Raw genomic sequence first — 19837 nt, forward strand, 5'->3', positions numbered from 1 at the left:
ACACAAAACCAAGGCTTTCTCATTCTGGAATTAAGAAGAAAGCACAGTCTTGAACATTTACATAATGTTCAGCATTACATTCATTGTGTGACAATGGATGTGTTTCATTTGAACTTTGGTGTGCTATGTCCATCAGCCTTCATGAGCACAGGCTTCTTGGTCAATGTGCTCTCATCCAAGATCTACATGAGATGCAGAATGTCAGCAGGGTAAATTCTTAAAAATACACTACGCTTTTAAAAAAAAAAAATTATTTCTGCATATCATGTAGCTGGCAAAAATGTATCTCCTCCCAAAAATAACTTGATCTTGGAGCACCATGGATATAACAACAAGAATGACAGCCAGGCTTCTTCATGTGAGCACAGTAGAATATCTGTGTACAAGGCATATTGCTGTCACATCTTCCAGTGGGCCAAGGTCATAAGACAGTTACAGGACGTAGCTGCTCCAGTTGGGTTTCCAGGGCAATTCTCTCCTGATGAACTTCCTATGAAGATGAAAAATGAGAGTCATTTTATATTGCAATATACCATTCTAGCAGGGTATAAACCTAAACTCTCTGCTGCCTCAGGCGAGCTATATAGAATTGCACCCCCTCCTCCTCATCCAAAAATAATATATATTAGGTTAATTTTTTTAGTAAGTGGGTTTTCCATGCGTGCCCCCAGATGCTGTCATCAGGTGTGATGAGACACTATTCTTAGGTGTCAGGTGCCGCTTTATCATCTTACTGCAGTTGGCGCTGCCTAAGGCAAGACACTCAACTTACCTCATGGATGGTGTACCCCTGCATTCTAACAAGTCCTTTAAGCATTGTTTTGGCATGCTAACAGAAGAGGAGTTACAAGTATGTACTGATAAATGCTGATAAAGTCCTTATGCCATCTATTGTAGCCCCTTTCTCAATATTCTTGGGCTTACTGGGAGTTTACATAAAGTTCAGCCAAAAGTCAAAGTCAGAAATTTTTCAAGATTTTATTTTTAAGTAGAAAAAATATAACAACAGATAATTATATAGCATTAACTGTGATAAGTGGGATAGTGGCACATACAGCAGGCCCATAACAAACTCAATACAGCAGTATGTGCATTTACCCTTACAGAGTCAGGCCAAGGATCTTCCCTAGAGCTGCAGCCTTGTCTCCTTTAGCTAGAAGCGGTGTTGTGAATTTGGATCCATCTTAATAATAATTATAAAGTTCATAAAGGAACTCAATTAGGAGGTCACTAGATTAAATGATAATGAATGAACCGGAATAAAATGCAATTGTCGCGCCGTGTGGTGAAAGCACCTTGTGCGCGAAACAGCTGTCACCTGTGCGGACTCTTTTTTTCCCTGCACCTTCTCACCATAGCTGCATAGATGTTTTAAAGAAGATTTAATAAAGGTTGAACTTTTTATGGTGAGTGCCGCTGCTTCCTTATACTATTGAGATTACTTTTGACTAGAAACTCTTCTTTAAATCAGCAGTGCACCACCTTGTTTGCATTATAATTTTTTTTGGCTCCGGTCTAGTAAAAGAGGCTTCCTACATTGTCTGTATAATGGTGGTGAAGTAGTGCCCCTGATAAACTTTATGGGTCTTATTTACTAAGGGTCCCGTAGCCGCATTTCCGTTGGGTTTTCCGAAGTTTTCAGGGATCGCGCTGATGGGACAGGTATTTAGAAGGCAATTGTGACCCATGCGATCGGCTTGTGTTGCAATCGCACTGGCTTTCATGCGACACAAATTGGGTGTCGGGCCGTCGGACGATCCGACGGATTCGGACAAGCCCCGGGATCTAACTTCAAAATTGTGTCGCAAGCCAAGCTCTTACATGCACCGGGAGGAAGATGGTGAACTCCAGCGGACCTGAGCGGGGAGCGGCACATGCAGGATATCGGGCGCACAATCTTAGTGAATTGCGCCAGACTGCCTGATCATCAGACACTCTGGACCTTATGAACTCAAGCGGCCGGGTAAGTAAATGTGCCCATATGTGTGTAGTTCCCTCAGGTTGAAAATGGCTGTCCACCAACATTCACCATCCAAGTCTCTCTAGAGATGCACAATTGTGGTTAAGTCAGGGCTCTGGAAGGGCCAGTCAGGAATGGTCACAGAGTTGTTCTGAAGCCACTGCTTTGTTATTTTAGCTGTGTGCTCAGGGTCATTGGGGCACATTTACTAAGGGTTCGTGGACCGCATTTCCACCAGGTTTTCCGACGATTTCCGTTTTGCGCCGCATTTAACAGGGGGGTTTTGTCTTATGCAATCGGATTGTGTCGCAATCGCATCGGCTTTCATGCGACACAAATCGGGGGCGGGCCATCGGACGATCCAACGGATCAGACAAACTGCGGAATTTAATTTTAAAATTGTGTTGCATGTAATGCACTTACATACAGGGGGAAGAAGATGGTGTACTCCGAAGGACCTGATCGGGGAAGCAACACATGCAGGATATCGGGTGCATACTGTAAGTGAATCGCGGCAGCTGTGCGTTCTCGTCTGGGATCGCACCTCGGGGATCGTGCAGGGACTGGTAAGTAAATGTGCCCCATTGCCTTGTTGTAAGAGGTTTTTATCCAGAACATCTTTGTACTTTGCCGCATTAATCTTTTCTTTAATTGCAAACAGTTGTCTTGTCCCTGCAGCTGACACCCCCCCCCCCCCCATAGCATGATGCTGCTATCACCATTTTTCACTGTGGATTGTATTTGGCAAGTGATGAGCAGCATCTGGTTTTCTCCATGCATACCGCTAACAATTAACACCAAAAAGTTACATCTTTGTCTCATCGGACCAGAGAATCCTATTTTTCATAGCCTTATTTCTCTAACATCCCTCAGGTGTTTTTGCAAACTGTATTCAGGCTTTCATATGTCTTGCACTGAGGAGAGGCTTTTGTCAGCACAGTTTGCCATAAAGCTCCGACTTGATTGTTGACTTGGATAGTGGAACATTCTGCAATTTTCCTACTGCTTCTCTGGAGCATTGACCAAAGTGATCTTGAGGTTCTTCTTAACCAAGGACCTTCCCCCACAATTGCTTAGTTTTTCTGTATTTTCTTCTGTATGTTTTTCTGTAAGTTGTGGCCGCTCCAAACTTCTTCCATTTAGGATTATGGAGACCACTGTGCTCTTAGAAACCTTGAGTGCTGCAGAAATTTGGTTGTAACCTTGGCCAGATCTGTGCCTTGCCACAATTCTGTCTTTGAGCTCCTTGGGCAGTTCTTTAGACCTCATGATTCTCATGTGCTCTGACATGCACTGTGAGGTGTGATGTCTTATATAGATAGGTGTATGCCTTTCCTAATCAAGTCCAATCAGTTTAATTAAACAAAGTTTGACTTCAAGGACTTGAAGGATTGGAACCATCTTAATGAGGATCAGAAGGAAATGGACAGCATGTCACAGCAAAGGGGTTTTTTTTTACTTATGACCATGTGATATTTCAGTTTTTCTTGTTTAATAAATTAGCAAAAATATCTACATTTCTATTTTGTCCTGCCAAGATAGGATGCAGAGTGTACATTAATGAGCAAAAAAAGATTTTTTTGATCTTACCAATTGGCTGTAATGAAACAAAGAGTGAAGGGTCTGGATACCCACTGTACATTTTACATGGAAAACCAGATGGTATTCTTCTCAATTAAAATAAAATCTGACCACATTCCTCACCTTGAGCTGCTGCTGGAGTTCACTGTTCAGTCTGGCCAGCACTGCATTGGCTTCCTTGTTTTTACGGATGGCTGTCTGGATAGCTTTCTTCTGCTTGGAAGGCTGCCTAAAATAAAGCAAAAGTACATGAAGACCCGTCCAAAGATAAAATCACTTCTTCCAAAGGACCACACACCCTCTAATGCATATGTAAATAGCTAGCTGACAATACACAGACCACAACCCAATAGTACAATTACCAAATGTTATGCCAATGCATTGATGTGGTGACTAAATTCTGTACCCCCTCCTCTTCTAAGCTTTCGATGTATCTGCATTAGATTTTAGAAAGATAGCAAACGCTTATGTGTGTAAAGTTTTATCCTCCCTGTTATAAATGGAGTACATTACATTTTGTGGCATTCAGTCAAGATGAGATCATAACCACAGCAATCCATCTTTCCTATGAAGAGTAACAAGGATTTTTACACATCCAAAGTCGGTCATTATCCTCAATGGGTCAATGCTTGGTTATGGTTTATAATCCCAGTAAGCGCCACAAGTCTCCATGTTTTAGTTAATTTAAGAACTGTTCCATGACACTGCTGAGTGTGCAGGATTTATTTGCAGGGCTTTTAATGGTTTTAATCACTGGGCTATGTCCCAGTCAGCACACTGGTAACACAGTCTGCCTATGATGCAACATCTATTCATTGGAAATATGCTTTGCAGACATTCAATAGAGCACCTCACACTTAGCCTAACGGCTGCAGTAGTATAAGGGATAAAATCTATGTCCATTTCCTAGAACAGGGATAATCAACAGTAATCAGGCTTTTTGTTCACTGGATTAAGCTAGGTTGCTAGCAGATGATGAGGCTGGGCACTCGCAGTCCAGTCTAACTGAAAATGCTGGTCAGCATATCTACTGCTGTCTGCATACTGCATGGTGGAAGGCCTGTTAGATGGGAGTTAAAATACTCAGAATTGTTTTAGGGACACAATTAAAACAATTGTAGAATTAAAAACATATATGCAATACATGCAATACCCGCAAAGAAAAAAATCTAAAGGACAAATGGAAATAGTTCATTGGCTTGTTCAGTGGAGAAAACATTTAGAGTGATGCCACACATGGCGTTTTTGATCAGTTTTTAAGCATGCTTTTTTAGTCCGTTTAAAAATGCATCCGTTTTTGACTGTTTACCATGCGTTTGGCTGCTTACAACCTGTTTATCTTAATAGATAAACAGGTTCAAAGAAGCAAAACGCTTGATAAACAGTCAAAAACGCATGCATTTTGAACGGACTAAAAACTTGTGTTTAAAGATGGACCAAAAACGCCATTTGTGGCATCACCCTAAGACTCACTACACCAATCCCCTGTCACTACTGCTATTGTCACAGTTTGTTCACAATGGGGGAAAAGTAATAATGCTTTTTAGTCAGGGGATCTCATGGTTTTGTAGTTTGAGCCAGTTTAGACTGAGTGTCAGCGCTATAAAAACCTCTCGCCTATGTTTTTTTGGTCGCGTGTCTTTGTTTTTGTAGGCATGGCTTATATTTCCCGATCTTTCTGCATTTATTGGTTTATTGGTTCCTTAGTGTCAGGGTTCGGGATCAGTGGATCCTCTGGACCACCACGGGAGGTGGTACTAGCCGACACCTGGGACCGAAGTCTAAGTGGCACCTGGTCTTCACCAGAGCCCACCGCAAAGCGGGGTGGACTTGCTGCAGCAGGGTACCACCAGGTCGTTCCACAGGTGCGACTAGCCCGTGGTGGCAGCCGAGTTCGAGGTACCTTAGCAGGAGACAGTCTCGTGGTCAGGTTCAGGCACTGGGTCAGGGGAGGCGGCAGAAATGCAAGGTCAAGTCCAATCCAGGGTCAGCAACAGGAGGTCCAGGAAGATGAGGACGGTAACATAGGACACAGGAACACAGAGGGAACAGACAAGAACGCCGGGGAGCTTTCTCTAAGGTGTAGGCCCATAGATTAGGCAAGGAGTGCAGGAAGAGGCAGGCTTAAATAATATTGCTGAAAATGGCCAGTGCCAATTGACGGTGCACTTTAAATTTACTGAAGGCGCTGTCAAATTTGGCGCTGGATCGCGGCGGGGTGAGGGCAGTGCAGAGGGGCACGGGTGTGTCTGCGACCCGGGAGATAGGTCGCAGGAGCACCCGTGACAGTACACCTCCTCTTCAGCCTCCCCCTCTTCTTGGACTGGAGGAACCTGTGTAGAAGAGCAGATTCAGGAGCAGGAGGAGCTACTTGCCGGGAGAATCGATTCAGGATGACAGGCTTAAGCAGGGAGACGTGGAAAGAATTCAGGATGCACATGGTAGGAGGAAGTCGTAGTTGGTAGGCCACAGGGTTGATGCACTTCAGCACATCAAATGGACTCAAATGGCCAGGACACACCTTGTAGCTGGCGATCTTCAGCCTGACATATCTTGAAGACCGCGACACTTTATCACCTGGAGAGAAGACTGGAGGAGGCCTGCTTCTCTTGCTGTCCTGGGTTTTGGTGCGGGTGGACACCCAAAGTAGGGAGAGAGGGGTCTGCTTTCAGATGGACTCAAGATTTATGACCAATTCCTCCACAGCGGCAACGTTGGATGTCACACGCAGTGGGAGAGGTGGATAAGGATGCTGTCCATAGACAATAAAGAAGGGAGCGGAGCCGGCAGATTCCAAGGAATTATACGAGAATTCTGCCCACGGCAGTCTGGTTAACCCTCTAAACTTGTCCATTGGACTGAGGGTGGTATGCTGAGGAGAAATCCAACTTTACTTGAAGTTGACTGCAGAGAGAACATGAAACAAACTGGACCCCTCGATCAGAGACGATGTGCTCAAGAAGTCCATGTTGGTGAAGAAATGGGCAGAGGCACAAAATGGGACATCTTAGAGAAGTGGTCTGTTACCACCCAGGTGACGGTATTCAGAGAAGAAGAAGGAAGATCCGTGATGAAGTCCATGGCCACGTGAGACCACGGGCGTCTGGGTATCAGCACCGGCAAAAGTAAACCAGCTGGTTTTAGGTGAGATGGCTTATTACGAGCACAGGAAGTGCAGGAACCCACAAAATCCCAAACATCTTTGACTACATAAGGTTACCAGTACTACAGAGCGCTGCAACCCAAGATGCCCAGCTAGACGTGAACCATGTCCCCAAGACAATATCCTCTTTTGCAGTGCCGGTCGGACATACGCACGTTTTGCCGGGTGGCTGCGAAATATCCACCGGAGCAGAAACAACCAGTCGTTCTGGAGCAATAATATCCTGAGGGGCCGGCTTCTCTCCAATGACGTCTGAGGCACGGGAAAGGGCATCAGTCTTGTTGTTCTTCTCCGCAGGATGGAAAAAGGATCAGAAGGTTGAAAAGTGAAAAGAAGAGTGACCAACGGGCTTGCCTAGGGTTGAGATGTTGAGCTGTCTGTAGATACAGGAGATCTTTATGATCTGTATATACGCAGACTGGATGGTGAGCTCCCTCCAGAAGATATCGCCATTCTTCCAGGGCAAGTTTTATGGCCAGACGTTCTCTATCTCCTATGGAGTAATTTTTTGAGAAAAAAGTTTTAGAGAAAAAGCTGCAAGTGATAGTTTGGCCTTTGGGCCCTTTCTGGGTGAGCACCGCCCCAGCACCTACGGAAGATGTGTCAACTTCCAGATGAAAGGGCTTTTCAGTATCAGGCCTAGTGAGAACTGGGGCTGAAGAAAAGGCAGTTTTCAACCTTGAGAAGGCTTCTTCAGCCGCCGAAGACCATAGGCGGGGATTAGCGCCCTTCTTGGTGAGTGCCACAATGGGGGACACAAGAGTGGAGAAATGCGGGATAAACTGCCGTTAATCGTTCGCAAAGCCCAGGAACCTCAGTATGGAACCTAGACCCTCGGATGCAGCCATTGTAGAATAGCAGACAGTTTGGCTGGATCCATCTGGAGACCCCTGTCAGATATAATATAGCTGAGGAAAGGAAGACTCCATTGGTGTAATTAAAATTTTTCAAGCTTGGCATAGAGGCAGTTTGCCCAGAGGCATCGAAGAACTTGCTGTTCGTGGGACTGGTGGGACTCAAAGTCCGGGGAGAATACTACAACACAAGTATACAGCAGATCCCTGAAGATGTCATTGACAAATTCTTGAAATACGGCTGGTGCGTTACACAGTCCGAACGGCATCACCAAATACTCAAAATGTCCATCACGAATGTTAAAAGCAGTCTTCCACTCGTCACCCTTGCAGATCCGGATGAGGTTGTAGGCTCCACAGAGATCCTGCCAGAGGAGGAACACACATGTATGTCAGTGTGCTTGGTTTACAATCCTTCATCCTTTAAGGCATAATTGAGATCCTGTAAAGCTGCTAATAAAAAAGATATTGGGGCTTTAGCCATGTTTCTCAGCCAGTTATTTGGTGGAGAAGGCAAGTATTTAGCCCCATCACCAACAGTTTTTGAGCTTTTCCACTTCCACACTTCGAGTGTGATGAGGCGGGGAGAAAAGTGGGAAGGGGACGATTTTTAACCCTTTAAGAACCTGTAAAAAGTCTAACTGTAACATCTAAATATAAGAGTTATCTCAATTGCACATTTATCATAATAACACTTTTTGCCAATTTAATCTTTTTTTAATTACATTTGAAATGTCTTTTTTTCATCAAAAGAAGCATCACTTTTGTCGATGTCTGGGATTTCTACTCAGCCCGCTGGCTTTGTGTGTAGTTAGTGATTTGTAAACAGATAAAACTAGGACATGTCCTATATTTTAATAGATCTGTTACAGGGCTGTATCAGTCCCATAGGTGTATGACTGCAGCTATCTACAGCTTTGTGTAGTCAGAATTGCTGTATACTCCCTCTAGAGGAAATCTACATGATAAAACAGGGACATTTACTCACAGATCCAGCTACCGAGACTGTGGTAATATTCTAATATTTGTTATCCATGGCCTCCTTCCTTCCAAAATCAAATTTTAAAATTATGCTAAAAGAGTTTCTGGGGTTGTTACCAGAGACCTTCCATGCTGCAGCTTTACAAGCTGTTACATTGTCTCCCATACCCCTCTGCACTCCCCCCTCCCACTGCCTGATGTAATCTCACTGCACCAGAGGAAGTTACAGCATGCGGTGGGAAAGGGCTCATTGCCCACACCCTGTCATCTGCAGCACATATGTGCTCTGGTAACAACCCCAGGAACCCTTCTGGGTCATTAGCGTAATATTAAAAGTTAATTTTAAAAGGAAGGTTAGCAAATTAAGCAAGATTACCAAAGTCACAGGGCCTGGATCAAGTTCTCTAACTAATATTCATTACTTGTTTCATAGAGCAGTAAATTATTCCACAACACCATCTACAACACCACTAACTAGTCTATTTTCAGGGATAACAATTAATTGATCAGTATATTTATGCAGTAGGAAGGGTTTTCCCTCAAGAAATCCATGCAAAGGAAGTAGAAACAAGCCGAACCCCTCAATACTGCAAGATAACTCTCCCCTGGAAACTACAGTGCCTCAGTGGTTGGCAGCAACAATCTAGTCATCTCAATAAGTTGAAAGTCAATGGGGCACATTTATCAAGCTGTCTGAAAGTCAGAATATTTCTAGTTGCCCATCGCAACCAATCACAGCTCAGCTTTCATTTTACCAGCGCTCATGAATATTTTTAAGGGGAGCTGTGATTGGTTGCCATGGACAACTAGAAATATTCAACCGTTCAGACTGCTTGATAAATCTGCCCCAATGAGTTATACTGAGTACAATGTGTAAAGAAGTGAATTAATCATATTCAACAATCTTTCACTCCGGTGCCAGTGACAGACGGAATTCCTTCTGGCAATACTGTTCCATAGTCTGCATAGATCAAAATATTTACTTGAGATTTTAGATTTGTCTAGCGCTTGTTTAAGATGAATTTTCAATAAACAGCTGACCACAGCAATGACAATTGTATCAATACCACCATATGGGTCTTTTTATGTTTTACGGGCTTATAACATTCTGTATCATTCAGGTGTTTAAAGGGGTTCATAAAAGATATCATATGTTATGTTAAACTGCTTACAGCATCATTATTTTATCAAGAACCCAGCAGTAGAATAATTTAAAACATTTAGGCCAATTTTACTTGTTGAGTCAGTGACATATGATAAGTCGCACCCCCCTCTCCTTGTGGCATATACGAGTGGCTAAAAGGACAGCTTCCATCAGATATACCGATTGTAGACTCCTATAACCTACCCGTCCGTTGCTTCTTCTTCTTTAGGATCTCACAGTAAAGAAGCAAAGGACGGGTAAGTTATAGGAGTCCACCATCGGTATATCTGATGGAAAGAAGAAAAAAATTCTAGAATGGCTCCGTTGACGAAAAAATTCTTATATCAAATATGCTAATTTCCCAGAGGCACTCTCGGGCTTGCCTTTATCTTTAATTTTTGAAACTTTTCATGGTGCATGTGCTCGCTTGTGACTTTTTTTTGCGTCTAAGACAGTCTCCCTTCAAAGTTTGCCATTGTCTAGTTTTATGCAGTGTTCCTTGAGTTATCACCTGAATCCAGATGTAAAAACTGCGAACCAAGCGCCACATGTATAACTAAGGAAAGACCGTTAAGATACAACTGACCAGAAGAAAAGCATAGCAAAGTAACAAAACAACAGATGGTAGACTCATGTAACTTACCCATTTATATCTTCTTCTTATAGTTTACTAACACGTTTTTAACTATAGTCTAGAGTGGCGCAGTTGAAGAAAAAATGACTTATATTAAAAATGATCATTTCCAGGAGACATTCCAAGAGGCTTCACTTTACATATCAAGAAAGCGGAGCAGAACTTTTAATAGATGTATATTGCTTAATTACCTGTCTCCCACACTTAGACACATTACAAAAACATTAGGTAAAGCGACCAACCCCTTTAAACGTTCATTAATGATGAAACACAAGGCAAAATACTATCATGTTTGTACTTGAAGAAATTCTGCTACCCACCAAATTACAATAGTTAATACACAATTTAAAATGTACTTTTCTTTGCTACCAATAGGGAACATTTAGCCAATAAGGTGCAAATGCTCTCAGATTAAGTTACATTGTAGACTGAATGGAGACATTTTTAGGGAGGCTATGATAAAACTAGTTATTTATGGCTTATTGGAGTTCAGTAGTCTCATTCACTGTGCAAATCAGCAATGTATCCAGCATAACCTAACCCACAGATATAAACCACTGTCAATTAGAATTATTACTATGTAATTTACTTCTGGACAGCAGGATGAGACTTTAAGGATGCAGCAGATGAAGTCACACTTGATGCGGAAGACAAGTCGTGATTTTCCAGCACTTGGTTTTCGGTATGGAATTTTCTTCTTAAAGGTTTATTGGGTGGTTGGTTAAGTAGTATTTCCTTATAGAAACCAATAAATAAGAGTGTACTGTTAATACTGCTGTTCTGAATGAATATAGCAATGACACTATATACAGTATACAATAAATTAGCTACTGAGGCAAAAACTGTGCTTCTTGTCATTAGTTTATGTATCCCCTTTTGTCATAAGCAATGTGAGTAAAGACGCACTGAAGTGACAGAAAAGCAATTTGTAAAATAAATCCATTCCAAAATAATAAGAATAATAAGTATCCTATTACTTATTATGACATGGATTCTATCATATTAAAAAAAAATGTGTCCATTTACATATATCGAAATTAAACTGAAAATACACAATATGGAATGCAATATGCAATTCAAAACCTGTTGCAAGATATTTGGAGAATCTGAATAATTTGTGAAATTCGATAGTGTGACCAATTAGCAAGATTTTCTCAGGCCAAGTGAGAACACCTCTGTCTTATGCTTCATTATGAACAAAGTGATCAATGTCATGGAGAGCATCCCTAAGGATAATATATCAGATGACCATGAACCCTTTGAAACTGAATCTAGAAACACTGTATGGTCATGATTTCTCTATCCCTAAATAAGTAGATTCCGGTACAGAATCAGAATTTTGAAAAATATTCTTCTCAGCTTTGCCATTTGATTATCCTTTATAATAGCAATGACCTAGCTCCATAAACATAATAGAGATGTTCAGTGCACCACAGGGCACCATATACTACACATGTAATTCAATGTAATGAATGAATGGAGAAGACAAGTATCATTCCATGCACCTCCATCTCCCAAGCTGGGAGAGCATGGCAGAGGGAGGTGGTGTGGCCATGCATAATTAGCAGCCCGAAGCGCCGGACATCTTGACCCTATGATCCCTATGCTGCTAATTGTACGTTTCTTTTCTAGGTGATCCTGGTGTGTCAAGCTTAGCGAAAGACACCACCGGGATCAAGATGAAGAGGAGCCCAGGTGAGTATTTGTAGGTGTTTTTTATTTTATTAAATGGTTGATTTCCTTTAAGAAAAATGGTGCAAAAATGGAGCCGTGCAGGGGGGATTAATCTGGGGCACACTGCACCCTCTACAGGCCAATGGCACATAGTGCAGTTTGTAGAATTATTGATAAATGTGGACCTATAAAGAATTCACAATTTCCTGCACTTTAATTTAAGATGAAAAAGTAATATTCTGACTGTCTGGCTTAGGCAAAGCACAATGGAGGATCAGAATTTAGCTGAATAAGTAAATGTAAAACATCTGCATTAGGATACCTGCAATGACCTCCTTCTCCTCCTGCTTCTAATCAAAACATGTGTCATGCATACGAGTAATGTATGTGGCTTTGCAAAGTGTAAAGGATATTGGAGATAAATTGTGAGTGATGGATAACACTGCAGCAGTAAGAAAGTTTGATTTACCTTTTTGGCAGGACTGCTTTCCTCTGTCTGTGGCAGCATTTTATTAGTCTGTAATTCAATGTCTACTCCCCGTTCATTCTAGAAAATAGATAGTATTTATGTCAGGAGAAAACAGATCAACCACAGTCAGCTGTGTATTTTCCCCTTTTTTATAAAAATGCTGAATTTTGAACAAAAGGCTTCTGGGTTTAATGGGTGTCTGCAATTTTCTGTGGAATCTGCCAAGTGATCTTGGGATTCCCTCATAAAGACTGGCCTAATGCACAGGTTCTGTACAAGCTGTAGAGAGGCACCACCAGCATTTTAGGCTAGATCTCTGAGGTGTATTCATCAAGCTTAATTCACATTACCCCTGATCTGATTATCTGCCCCTAAACTTATGGCACGTCTGCCAGGGGTGGCACTCAGAGACCTCCCTGTGGGCACGCGGGCTGTTTCAACTGCATAGAATTTGCAGACATCAGGGACGTAACTTGAGAGGGTGCAGAGTGCAACCGAAAGGAGTCTTCGGGGCCCATAAGGTGTCAGTTTCCCATATGAGAAGACTAGTACTATAAAACATACATTATAGTTGGGAGGCTTGGCACAGACTTTGCACTGGTATCTTCCTGCAGTCTCAGGCAGTCTGCGTTATTTTAAAGAGACCCATCTTAGGCTTCCTGGGACTGTAAGAATAGTGAAAAGGTGTGATTAGGGTCAATTTAGAACTCATAGAGAACTTCCTCCAGGCCCCAACGATTCTCACTGTTCAGGGGCCCCTACTGTCTTTGAACGGTATTGGGGCACTCAGACACTTATTGGTACTGCCATGTTGGGTTTTGGGACACATTTTGGGCACTTGATCTCGAAAAAGGTTCGCCATCACTGCCCTAGACCACATGGGAGAAGTCCAATACTAAACTTCCTTCCTGTGGTTCTGCACATTGAGTAGTCCTATAGGAAAAAGCTGATTATATATATATATATATATATATACATATATATATATATATATATATATATATATATATATATATATACACACACACATACAGCAAGATAAGGCAACACACCAAATGAAAACAGAAAGGAGCTCAAAAATAACTTTAAAACACTTTTAAAAACCTTTTGCCGTGCACCTAACTTGGAATACTGACTTTGTTTTACAAGCCTGTAAACTCTGAGGCAAATCCCCTAATCATCCCCTCTACATTTGTTGAGGGCCTCTTTAACTGACCCATGTCTGTCTGACTGCAATAAAAGGCCTCTGCAATTATTTTGGTTAGACTACAGCTACCCAACAATAGAGAAAATTCAAAATGTAAGTTGGACTGTAGGCAGAGCATAGTTACACTGAATTCCATCTATGATTCTGCTTTAAAAGACCATAGAGTAGAAGAAAACATGAATGTAACAAAAATTAATAAAAAACTAAAGCATAGAAATGTACACTTTTGGTCACACAAGCTTGTCGTAATTTTAATCCCTTCATGAACCTGGATGTGACTGAGTGTTTAGATGAGCATGTATTTTCAGTAAAAGGGGATTGTCCACTTTCAACAGATAATTAATATTGTTTGTGTAAGTAAAACGTATACAATTTTCCAATATACTTTATGAATTCCAAATGGAATCCCTGCTTGATCTCTGCTTGTTGTCCTTCTATAGGCAGCTCCTATCTTAACTTCCAGTGGATATAAATCTGTCCATGGTCATGTGATGTCACACAGGTGCACGGCTCATTAGTATCACAGAGAGTAATCAGAACTGTGTGATATATAACGGTTAGTGCACCTGCATCACATGACCATGGATAGATTGATATACTGACAGAAAACATAGACCCTTTCTAGAGCAGGACGGCAAGCAAAGATCTAGAAAAACATTGGGAATTGATACATAAAGTATATTGGAAAATTGTATTACTTTTCATTACACAAACAATATCGATAATTTGCTGAAAGTGGACAACCCCTTTTAAATATTGGTAATATTGCATGGTAACTACAGGAAATTGGCAGTGGCTGACATGGATATAATTGTTTATGAGATCACCAGATTAGGATTTTTTCTGGGGGCACTGGGTATATGTTAATTATTTAGAGGGACCCTGTATGCAGTAAAAAAATAATAGTGGGCTCTGAGTACATGTAAATTTATTTGAGGGGCTACCTTAGTATGATAAATGTTTTTGAGTCTGCTATATAGGTAAATCAATTTGGGATTCTGTTTACATATATGTATTGAGAATGATCCTTTATGTTGTATTTATGTAATAAGCTTGGTTCTGGTGCTTTTTTTGTATGCAGCCTTTTTCATATGCTGTATTTTTATAATGAACTTGATGTTGTAAACATTCTGAGCTTGGTTCTGGTGCTGTATTTCTATGTGGAGCCCAGTTCTGATGCTTTTTTTATATACATTTTTCCTGGTGCCGTATTTATTTACTGATCTTGGTTCTGGTGCTATACTTATATGCTAAGCTTGGTTTTGGTACTGTTTTTATATGCTGAACTTGGTTCTGATGTTACTGTATATTCATATAAAGAGGGACACACTTTTGAGGTTCACACATTTGGGTAGATTACCTAGAATCAGCTATAAATAAATTGCTGAGAATCAAACTGCTGGAACCTATTATCACAACTCTGCCAGTGACCCTAATTTCATATATGTTAATATGAGTGCGATTTTACATTCTCAGCTTATTCCCCTTTCACTACAATGTGACTTTTGGAAGGTTTATCCCCATAGAAATGATGAGAGAGAGCTGAATGAGCATGACTATCACTCCACAATTTATATGCATATATGCATCTCCCATTCTTAGGGACCAATTCCCTGGTGATCAAATATGTAATTCCTATCTCGTGAATAAGGGATAAGTTATTTGTAGTTTAGACCCTTCCAGTCAATTTTCTGTGTATACATAAGAAATGTGCACTTGATTCCATGCTATATGTAAATTATGCAGTCCTTATAACAAGCAACATGACTGTCCGTGACTGTGCTTAGAGAGGTTTGCTATACTATTTATGAGCTATCCACAGGATAATTATATTAAATAGTAAATCTTTATTTATGCCGCGCCATCATATTCTGCAGCACAAGCAGGAATGAGGGCACTTCTTGCAAGTGTTTATAATCTGAGGATGAAGGGCTGACACAGGTGACAGTGCTTGTACCATGGTCTTTCTTTAAAAAGGATAAAATACTAAATAATAAATAAAACTAAGTCAATTAATAGTCGATTGTTAGGTAGTGTTGGTAGTTTTGTGCACTACACTAAGAGACTACAGACAGTTGTCTGTCTCTATACTGTATAGCAGCTAATTTGGGTGGAAAAGGTGATCAACTATTAATGATGTATTCTGTAGATATAACATTGATAATATAGAGCTGGAAAACCCCTATAAACAATTTGTTTCAAAAAGCTGTTTTTCCTTTTTTTTGAGCCAGCAATGTGCTGTTGTTTGAGATGTCCTTCAAGTGCCACCTAGTGGAATATTGTGTTAGTAGTTAGTTAGTAGTTTTATTCGTCTATAAAAAAAAATATTTGGGACAATGAAAATTTGACAATATAATTAGGGTTTTATAAATTATATATATATATATATATATATATATATATATACATACACTCACCGGCCACTTTATTAGGTACACCATGCTAGTTACGGGTTGGACCCCCTTTTGCCTTCAGAACTGCCTCAATTCTTCGTGGCAAAGATTCAACAAGGTGCTGGAAGCATTCCTCAGAGATTTTGGTCCATATTGACATGATGGCATCACACAGTTGCCGTAGATTTGTCGGCTGCACATCCATGATGCGAATCTCCCGTTCCACCACATCCCAAAGATGCTCTATTGGATTGAGATCTGGTGACTGTGGAGGCCATTTGAGTACAGTGAACTCATTGTCATGTTCAAGAAACCAGTCTGAGATGATTCCAGCTTTATGACATGGCGCATTATCCTGCTGAAAGTAGCCATCAAATGTTGGGTACATTGTGGTCATAAAGGGATGGACATGGTCAGCAACAATACTCAGGTAGGCTGTGGCGCGTTGCAACGATGCTCAATTGGTACCAAGGGGCCCAAGAAAGAGTGCCAAGAAAATATTCCCCACACCATGACACCACCACCAGCAGCCTGAACCGTTGATACATGGCAGGATGGATCCATGCTTTCATGTTGTTGACGCCAAATTCTGACCCTACCATCCGAATGTCGCAGCAGAAATCGAGACTCATCAAACCAGGCAACGTTTTTCCAATCTTCTACTGTCCAATTTCGATGAGCTTGTAGCCTCAGTTTCCTGTTCTTAGCTGAAAGGAGTGGCACCCGGTGTGGTCTTCTGCTGCTGTAGCCCATCTGCCTCAAAGTTCGACGTACTGTGCGTTCAGAGAAGCTCTTCTGCCTACCTTGGTTGTAACGGGTGGCGATTTGAGTCGCTGTTGCCTTTCTATCAGCTCAAACCAGTCTGCCCATTCTCCTCTGACCTCTGGCATCAACAAGGCATTTCCGCCCACAGAACTGCCGCTCACTGGATGTTTTTTCTTTTTCGGACCATTCTCTATAAACCCTAGAGAAGATTGTGCATGAAAATCCCAGTAGATCAGTAGTTTCTGAAATACTCAGACTAGCCCTTCTGGCACCAACAACCATGCCACGTTCAAAGGCACTCAAATCACCTTTCTTCCCCATACTGATGCTCGGTTTGAGCTGCAGGAGATTGTCTTGACCATGTCTACATGCTAAATGCACTGAGATGCCGCCTTGTGATTGGCTGATTAGAAATTAAGTGTTAACGAGCAGTTGGACAGGTGTACCTAATAAAGTGGCCGGTGAGTGTATATATATATATATATATATATATATATATATATATATATAAAACACCAGTAACTAAGAGTTTTCATACGTAATTTCAAAATGGTCATATTTAAATAAATTATTTTATATTTATAATTTTTAAATCTATATATTTATAAATAAAGAGATGCATATATCTATATATCTATTTTTGACAAATACCGTAGTTAAAGACATACACAATTCATAGATATATGTATATATTTAACAAATCTTTTTAATTCTGGACCACTAAGTTTTCTGACCTGTTCTTGCGTTTTGAAGTCTGCAAACATTGGCTGCTGAATTTGTATTTTCTGATCGGTGTTAGTGCTGGGATAAGAGTGCTGCCAAGAAGAATAAAACACAAGACATAGTTTGCTGTAAATAAACGTGCACATTCATATTTGTATCCTGGGCTGAAAGTCTGATCGCACTCCCATTGATCTAAAATTGTTCACCTTTGCTTAAGAATGGGGTATATTCTTTTGACTGTATTTTTGCGAGTAGTTTTATTATATACAGTACACACCAAAAGTTTGGACACACTTTCTCATTCAAAGAGTTTTCTGTATTTTCATGACTATACAAATTGTAGGTTCACACTGAAGGCATCAAAACTATGAATTAACACATGTGGAATTATATACTTAACAAAAAAGTGTGAAACAACTGTAAATATGTCTTATATTCTAGGTTCTTCAAAGTAGCCACCTTTTGCTTTGATTGCTGCTTTGCATAATCTTGGCATTCTCTTGATGAGCTTCAAGAGGTAGTCACCTGAAATGGTCTTCCAACAGTATTGAAGGAGTTGCCAGAGATGTTTAGCACTTGTTGGTCCTTTTGCCTTCACTCTGTGGTCCAGCTCACCCTAAACCATCTTGATTGGGTTCAGGTCTGGTTACTGTGGAGGCCAGGTCATGTTGCGTAGCACCCCATCACTCTCCTTCTTGGTCAAATAGCCCTTTTAAAGCCTGGAGGTTTATTTGGGGTCATTGTCCTGTTGAACAATAAAAGATAGTCCAACTAAACGACAAAAGGATGGAATAGCATGCCACTGCAAGATGCTGTGGTAACCATGCAGATTCAATATAACTCAAATTTTATTTAAAAACCCTGACAGTGTCACCAGCAAAGCACCCCACACCATCATACCTCCTCCTCCTCCATGCTTCATGGTGGGAACCAGGCATGTAGAGTCCATTCATTCAACTTTTCTGTGTCGCACAGACACGATGGTTGGAACCAAAGATTTCTTTGTAGCGCTTGATGGTTTTTGCAACTGCACTTGGGGACACTTTCAAAGTTTTCCAAATTTTTCAGTCTGACTGGTCCATTTCTTAAAGTAATGATGGACACTAATTTTTCTTTACTTAGCTGTGTTTTTCTAGCCATAATACAAATGACTTCTGTGCAACACAACTGATGGTCCCATCCCATTTATAAGAAATCCCACTTATTAAACCTGACAGGGCACACCTGTGACGTGAAAATCTTTTCTGGTGACTACCTCTTGAATCTCATCAAGAGAATGCCAAGAGTGAGCAAAGCAGTAATCAAAGCAAAAGTTGGCTACTTTGAAGAACCTAGAATATAAGACATATTTTCAGATGTTTCACACTTTTTTGTTCACACTGAAGGCAACAAAACTATGAATTAACGCATGGGTATAATTCCACATGTGTTAATTCATAGTTTTGATGCCGTCGGTGTGAATCATTTTTTATAGTCATGAAAATACTGAAAATTCTTTGAATGAGAAGATGTATCTAAACTTTTGGTATGTACTGTATAACTGCCTTTTATTGAAAAGGCAGAGATTAATACACATGAAGAAAGCAGTGACAATGCAGATACAGCTTTCGAATGTATCTACAATGCAAAGCATAACAACTCAAAGAGCACATACATTTGGGAGAAGGTCCAAAACAGATGCTGTAGAGTGCCCCTCCATTCTGTGCAGTGCCAGCAGACATCAGGTGTGGTAGAGAATATATGATGGAGTAGCTATAGTACGAAAGCATTATTATCTTATGCTGGTTTTATCCATATGCATATACACCAGCTGCCACATTAAACCATTAAAGATCTTCCACTAGGGCCTATTCACACATCAGTTTGTATCTCTGCATATCTCTCTTTTTTTCTCAGCATATTGACCCTTTATATTATATGTTATTTTTCACAGATTTTTTTAGAAGCCATTCTATTTTTTTTCACGTTTGCCGATCACAAAAGACAATAGTAGTCTATGGGTTTACAAAAAAAAAACATGATGACTTTTGTGTTCAGTTTTCTTCACTGATTATGTTTGGGAACCAGAGGTTTTTCCTTCTCATTAATTTAAACCAGCAGTTTTTCTGATGAACAGATGTCATACGGACATGAAAAAAACGGATTCAGATAAAATACAGGCAATAACAGTCAGTATTCTGTCCTTGGAAATCACAGATAGAATACTGAGAAAAAAAACTGATGTGTGAAAATGCTGTAAGACATATAAGAATGAAATATACTGTGTATACTTGAATATAAGCCGACCCG

General features: G+C 40.7%; 1 protein-coding gene across 3 annotated transcripts in view; it reads right to left on the bottom strand.

Annotated features, from left to right (window-relative positions):
- Positions 1–245: 245 nt before the first annotated feature.
- The window catches only part of REPS2 (RALBP1 associated Eps domain containing 2), a 175673-nt gene continuing 156081 nt past the window's right edge, over positions 246–19837 (bottom strand). For all 3 annotated transcript variants that reach the window (XM_072136315.1, XM_072136314.1, XM_072136316.1), the window contains 5 exons: positions 17560–17640; positions 12461–12538; positions 10907–11052; positions 3665–3770; positions 246–490 (listed from right to left, as the gene is read on the bottom strand). In XM_072136315.1, the coding sequence (XP_071992416.1) occupies positions 422–490; positions 3665–3770; positions 10907–11052; positions 12461–12538; positions 17560–17640 (480 nt within the window). In that variant the 3' untranslated portion in view covers positions 246–421. The remainder of the gene's footprint in view (positions 491–3664; positions 3771–10906; positions 11053–12460; positions 12539–17559; positions 17641–19837) is intronic.

The sequence above is a fragment of the Engystomops pustulosus genome, chromosome 2, assembly GCF_040894005.1.
Source record: "Engystomops pustulosus chromosome 2, aEngPut4.maternal, whole genome shotgun sequence".
Classification (NCBI taxonomy): Eukaryota; Metazoa; Chordata; class Amphibia; order Anura; family Leptodactylidae; genus Engystomops; species Engystomops pustulosus.